Genomic DNA, 5,665 nt, shown 5'->3' with positions numbered 1-5,665 from the left:
TTTGTGCATTCTTTGGTGAAGTTGTCTGCAACTTGCCTTAACTACATCTCTAGCATGTGTGATGATTATCAGATCTTTGCCAATGCTTCCCACCTCTCAGTTTAGTCCTGCAGGTCTTAACTCTGGTCTTGCAGGTGTTGGGCTTGCCTTTCCCCCCACCCCCCTCCAGGACACGCTGTGGAATTAATCACCTCCCAAGCCACAGAGATTTCATTCAAACCCCTGAGGGTTCCAGAGCAGAGGGGAAAGAGGGAGGAATTAAATTCATCCCTGCCTGACAGAAGCAAGCCATGGAAGTATATCTGGGGCTGGCAAACGGCAGCTGCAATGCCCAGGGTTTGCCAGTGGAGGGGTAGGGGGGACAGGGGACAGAGAGGAAGACAGTTGTGTTAATTCACAAAAGGTTTGAAAGGCATGACAGCATGGTACAAAACAAGAGATACCAAAGGCAGCTCTATGTCTGGGTTTTCCTGGACATGCCCTCTTTTTTGGCCCCCTTTCCTTGTGTCCAGGCAAGTTTTTAAAATGCGAGTAAATGTCCAGGTTTTTGTTTTGCCTCCACTTTTCCCAGGCACTAGCAGCTTGGATGGTTTGGGCTGGAAGCAGTGGGCAAAGTGATTGGCTGTCAGGGTTCACATACCTTGCGGTGGGGTGGAGGACACTGCGGCAAGCTGTTCCTGTGCGTGTGTGTGCGTGCGCGCTCAGCATGGTTGCAGGCAGAGGGTTGCACGTTAGGAGTGAGGGGCACTGGCAGGGCTCGGGAGGCAGGGCTTGAGGAGCACTGGAAGCTGGGGGGCAGGGCTGAGGCTCAGGAGTGAGGGGCACTAGCAGGTTTGGGGGGCCAGGGGCTTAGGAGCAAGGAGCAGAGGCAGGGCACAGGGACATTACTGCCCCCCCCCACAATTATATACCCCTCCCTCGCAACAGGTGTTCTCTCTTTTGATCCTGGAAATATGGTAACCCTAGCTCTGCACACATTAGCTTTCAGACCACAAGCAGCATAGTTGTATTCACACAGCACTGCAGCAGGCTAACTAGATCTTTTTCCCCCCATCAGTACTAACAGGCCTAGATGCAAGACAGTGCAAATAAAGCTGACTGCTTTTATGCCTTTCCCCAGCACTGTCTCCCTCCCACCCTCCCCTCCCTTCCCATCTTTTGTATCCAAAGCACCCTCTCCACTTTACACACTGCCCTAGACTTGTCCTTTCACAGCATCTGATGAAGTGAGCTCCAGCTTCAGAAAGCTTATGCTCCTATGCATCTGATTTAGCGAGCCTACAAGATGTATCCCTACCCTGCCTTCTGCCTGATCTCTGGCTAACTACTTCTCTCTGCTACTAGAGTTGACTCGCAGGTGAGGAGGTAACTCGGGTACCCCTGCATGCAGCTGAGCTGTGTTCTCTAGATCAGCATTTCTCAGCCGGTGGGTCGCAACCCAAAAGTGGGTTGCAAGAACAGATGAAAGGGTCGCAAACAAACTTTAAAAACAGATTCTCCTTTAAAGGGAAAAAATATGGGAAATAGTGGTTTTTCCCTTGCAGGCTGCCAGAGCTCCAGCCTGCCAGCGGCTGCCTGGGTCCCCATGCCCCCACCCCACACACTGGGCAGGCAGCGCCTGGGGGCAGCAGGCTGGCAGTGAGGGGCACTGGGTCAGGACTGGCTGTCAATGTTTACAAATGGGTGCTGGTACAACAAAGGTTGAGACCCACTGCTCTAGACGCTGGGAAATGGCTGAGTGCAAGCCTATTCCAAAGGGGCAGCCAGTGCCTGGTCACACACCTCTTCCCTCTCAAGGGCAGCAGATCTGGGGAGAGAAACTGAAGAGATCTACAAACTAACTAACTGGTTAGTTCACTAACTAGTTGGTTAAATCCTTCCAAGGCCTGCCACCGCACAGCCCACCCTTACCCCCAGGACGTCAGACGCCCCTCCCCCACCCCGCGGCTCAGCCCCGCCCACACCAGGGCACGTGTCCCAGAACGCGACCGCTAGGGCGCTGGTTGCCATGGGGAGGGAGGGGCTGGCCGGCGCTCAGGGGGCGGGACCGGAGGTCATTAAGGGGGCGTGGCCCCCCGGCCGCCATTGTTGTGACCTTTCCCCCAGTGCCGCGCGCTCGTTAGGCTCTGGCTCGCTCTTTGTCCCCCTCTCTCCTTCCCTCGCTCCGCCACGTCCGCGGGGCTCCCGTCTCGTCCGGGACCCACCCGCCTGCCGATAGCGGTCATGCTGCCCAACACTGGGTAAGCGTCTGTCCGCGCCGCATTTCCCACCCCACCCCGTGTTATCTTAGCGGCGCATGCGCGGTGCGCTCCTCCGACACCTGTGGGGGACTCGGGCAGCGCCTGGGGCCGGGACTGGCGGGTAGGGAAACAATTCGCAGTCCTCCGGTATCCCAGGAGGCACCACTCCTAGGTGGGCTAGCTGTCCTCCTCCTGCGCTCCCATGCCCCCCCTCCACAGCCTCAGTGCAGGAGGGACCTCTGTGCACACCCCACTGCCTCGGGCACCTCCCTGGCACACTCCACTGCCCCGCAGAGCCCTTCCCAGGGGCACAGCAGCACATTTCCCTCTAGCACTGCCCTTCAGAGAGTGACTAGTTCAGGATGCGGAAGGTGAGACTAAGCAAAAAAGGACTAGAAGAAAAAAAGCCCTAGAAAGCAGGTGGAAAAAAAGGGTACGGAAACTCAGAAGGAAGAAGACAAGCCAAGAAAGGATCTCTATAAAAAGAAAGGCGAGAAGGGGGCTGGGCCAAAAAAGGAAAAGTGCTGCCAAAGCAGGATCTGGGTCTGGTCACTGATTTGGAGGAGGAAGGAGACGAGCAGGGAGGTGATGAGAGGGAAAAAAAGGAGAGACATTTTCGAAGAGCTCATAGAAGAGATGTGTTTAAAAAGTAAACAGGGTTCTTTGGGTTGATGTGATGTCATTTTTTAGACCAACTAATAGTTGGAAAAATTGCTCTTTGCAAGCTTTTGGGCACAAACACCCTTCTTCAGGTACAGGGAGAGTTAAAATGTCTACAGCGTTTCTTTAAATCTTTAACCACTTGCCAGAAAATTCCTCTGATGTGGCTGACCTCTGTTGTGAGAGTTGTCAGGCCAAAGGGCTAAAGTTTAGGATAGTTTTAGAAGCAGCTGACAGCAATGCATTGGGCAATCTTGGAGCGCTGCAAGCCTCACCCTTTGCTGTCTCTTTCCTAGGTTTGAAAGAATCAGGAGGGCCTCATTTTTATTCCTAATGGTTTTGTAACTTGATTTGGCTCCCACAAGGAAAGCCGCTACATGTTGGGGCTGGGGCAGAAGCATCGTGGACCTATGATCCTCTGTTGGCAGCGGATGGGTTCCAAGGTTGCTGTCAGGAGAGAACCTTAGCAATAGGCAGAGGGAGCAGGACTGAGCTTGAGAGGATACAGAGACAGAGCATTCTTTGCAGTTGACCAACTGGCATGTTTACACCTGCTAGATTTTGCAATGAAAATGATTAATCTTAAAGAAACCTCATTTCTAAATAATTTGTGACTCACCTCTGAAAAATCATTGTATGTAAATGGCACCTTAATTTCAGAGTTCAACATCATGCATGCATAGGATCTGAACTTGGAAATAATTTCTGCTTTTGTTCACCACGCTGCAAGGCCACGAGTATGATAGTTGGAATGCGTTCATTTCCATGCATTAGCATCAGTAGTGTATAATGGTTTCTCATAGTTTAAAAAATAGTGTTGCTGATTTATTTTATGGAATTTTTATCATCATTGATGCATGAAAAGACAAGATCTGAGACTGACTCACAGATAGAAAGCTGTTTGTAGGGCCCACAGTTAATCAGCATCTCTTTCCTTGCAAACAGAATACACTTGATATGAAAATGATTAAGAAATAAAAATGGAATTTCACAACAGCAGCTAAACAGGCTTTTTAGACCAGAACAGACTTAAAAGGTTGTTCAGGCAACATAAAAGAAATCTCAGTGTCTTGGTTTTTTAATTCTATAAATTCTGAGCTCTGTACCATGCCACCATCATTCACAGCACTGTATAAACACAGAACAAAAAAGGTCCCCAAAATGCTTGCAGTTGAAGTATAAGACAAAAGGTAAGAGATTGATGTAAGTCACCTTCAAAGGGCCAGGGAGATAATATTGAGCATGATAAGTATGATAATATTAAGCATGATAAGTAGTCACTAGACTTAAACCAGGGGTGGGCAAAATACAGCCTTTGGGCCAGATCTGGCCCGCGTAAAGACTTTGTCTGACACATGGTGGGTCCCTCAGTCCCTCCTGGCATAGGTGCCATCTGGCCCATGGCATGTCCCACTGCCCCCCAGGCAGGTGTCCTGCCCTCTCCCAAACACAACATAAAATTTTAGAAAACATTTGAAGGAGGACAATGTAAACATTTTCAGGGAACTTCCCTGAAAATGTGAGGGAGAAACATAATAGAAAGTATGGAAGTTATTAGATTTTAATATTCTAACAGCTAAAGCAGCAAGAGTCTGATCCAGGCATCTTGAAAATATAAGATGGGCCCATGGACCACCTGCTGCCTGCATGGGATTAAATTGCAGTGGCCAGAGCTGAGGGCAAGCCTGAGGCATGCAATGCTACAGTGGGTATGGGGTACGCAGGTGGTCCCAAGCATGTGGTCAGGGGATAGTCATGAGCACATGGTTTAGTGGTGAGGAGGGCCGTGGACATGCAATGCAATGGTGGGGGGAGCATCTGTGGGGTTTGAGGCTTGGGGGCATTGTGGCTAATGCTGCTCTCGTCCTCGGTTCTTGGCAATTGGATAGCCCTGATAGAAGAGATGAGAGACAGCATAGGTATTGGCTATAAAGGGTACTGAAAGTGAAGGTATGTGTTTTTTTGAGGTCAGTGGGGTAGAGGAACAACATGCTTAAAGCCATGAGGTAAGGCAGTGATTCTCAGGTTTCTTAGACTCAAAGCAAACTCAAACTCTTCTTAGTTTAGTAGCAACCCATTTAAAAAATTAATTTATAACAGTGCTTACCCCTTTGCACATCCCAGGGTGCTGCCGCACTGTTTTTGAGAATCACTACTGTATTCATTTCAAAGGTGTTCATTTTTTAACCAGTTATTAGCTTGTAACCTTGTACATCTAATTTTTTTTCGTTAAGTGACTTGCTATTTTTTTTCTCATGGTAGTAAAAAAAAAAAATTCCTTTTTTTCCTTCCTCTCACCTGCCTTTAGGAAATTAGCAGGATGTACTCTCTTTATCACTGGTGCAAGCCGTGGCATTGGTAAAGCAATTGCTTTGAAAGCTGCAAAGGATGGTGCAAACGTTGTGATAGCTGCCAAGACGAGCGAGCCTCATCCCAAGCTTGCAGGAACAATCTACACTGCTGCAGAGGAGAGTAAGTTTTTTCAGTTGAGTGTTACACCCAGACTGCAGGCAGAATTGAGGTGGCTGGGGCAGCAGCAATAACTGTGGGAACTCTGACCATTCCAGTCATGCAGAATACATTGATTTATTGACAGATTAAACAAAGCAAAATGAAACTATCAGATAACGTTACATATAGGATGAGTAGTCTACTGCTTGGTGATGTCTGTCGCCAGGCTAAGTTGTCAGGTAAGGGGACTTTTGTGCATCTGTGCAGTGGTGTCTTCCGTGTCATGTACCTGAGTTGGTTTTATACCTCACAGT

General features: G+C 49.2%; 1 protein-coding gene across 3 annotated transcripts in view; it reads left to right on the top strand.

Annotated features, from left to right (window-relative positions):
• HSDL2 (hydroxysteroid dehydrogenase like 2) overlaps positions 1–5,665 on the top strand; it is a 41,803-nt gene that overhangs the window by 5,285 nt on the left and 30,853 nt on the right. Inside the window, exons 1-3 of one of the 3 annotated variants that reach the window (XM_019555050.1) lie at positions 1,915–1,920; positions 2,124–2,240; positions 5,209–5,372. In XM_019555050.1, coding sequence (XP_019410595.1) covers positions 2,224–2,240; positions 5,209–5,372 — 181 coding nt within the window. In that variant the 5' untranslated portion in view covers positions 1,915–1,920; positions 2,124–2,223. Of the gene's footprint in view, positions 1–1,914; positions 1,921–2,123; positions 2,241–4,886; positions 4,907–5,208; positions 5,373–5,665 lie in introns of those variants that run through there. The other 2 variants (XM_019555051.1, XM_019555049.1) reach the window with 2 other exon arrangements.

This window comes from Crocodylus porosus, unplaced genomic scaffold (genome assembly GCF_001723895.1).
Source record: "Crocodylus porosus isolate Cpor-Errol unplaced genomic scaffold, CroPor_comp1, whole genome shotgun sequence".
Classification (NCBI taxonomy): domain Eukaryota; kingdom Metazoa; phylum Chordata; order Crocodylia; family Crocodylidae; genus Crocodylus; species Crocodylus porosus.
Note: the sequence above shows the minus strand (reverse complement) of the source record. Positions and strands in the feature narration are given on the sequence as shown.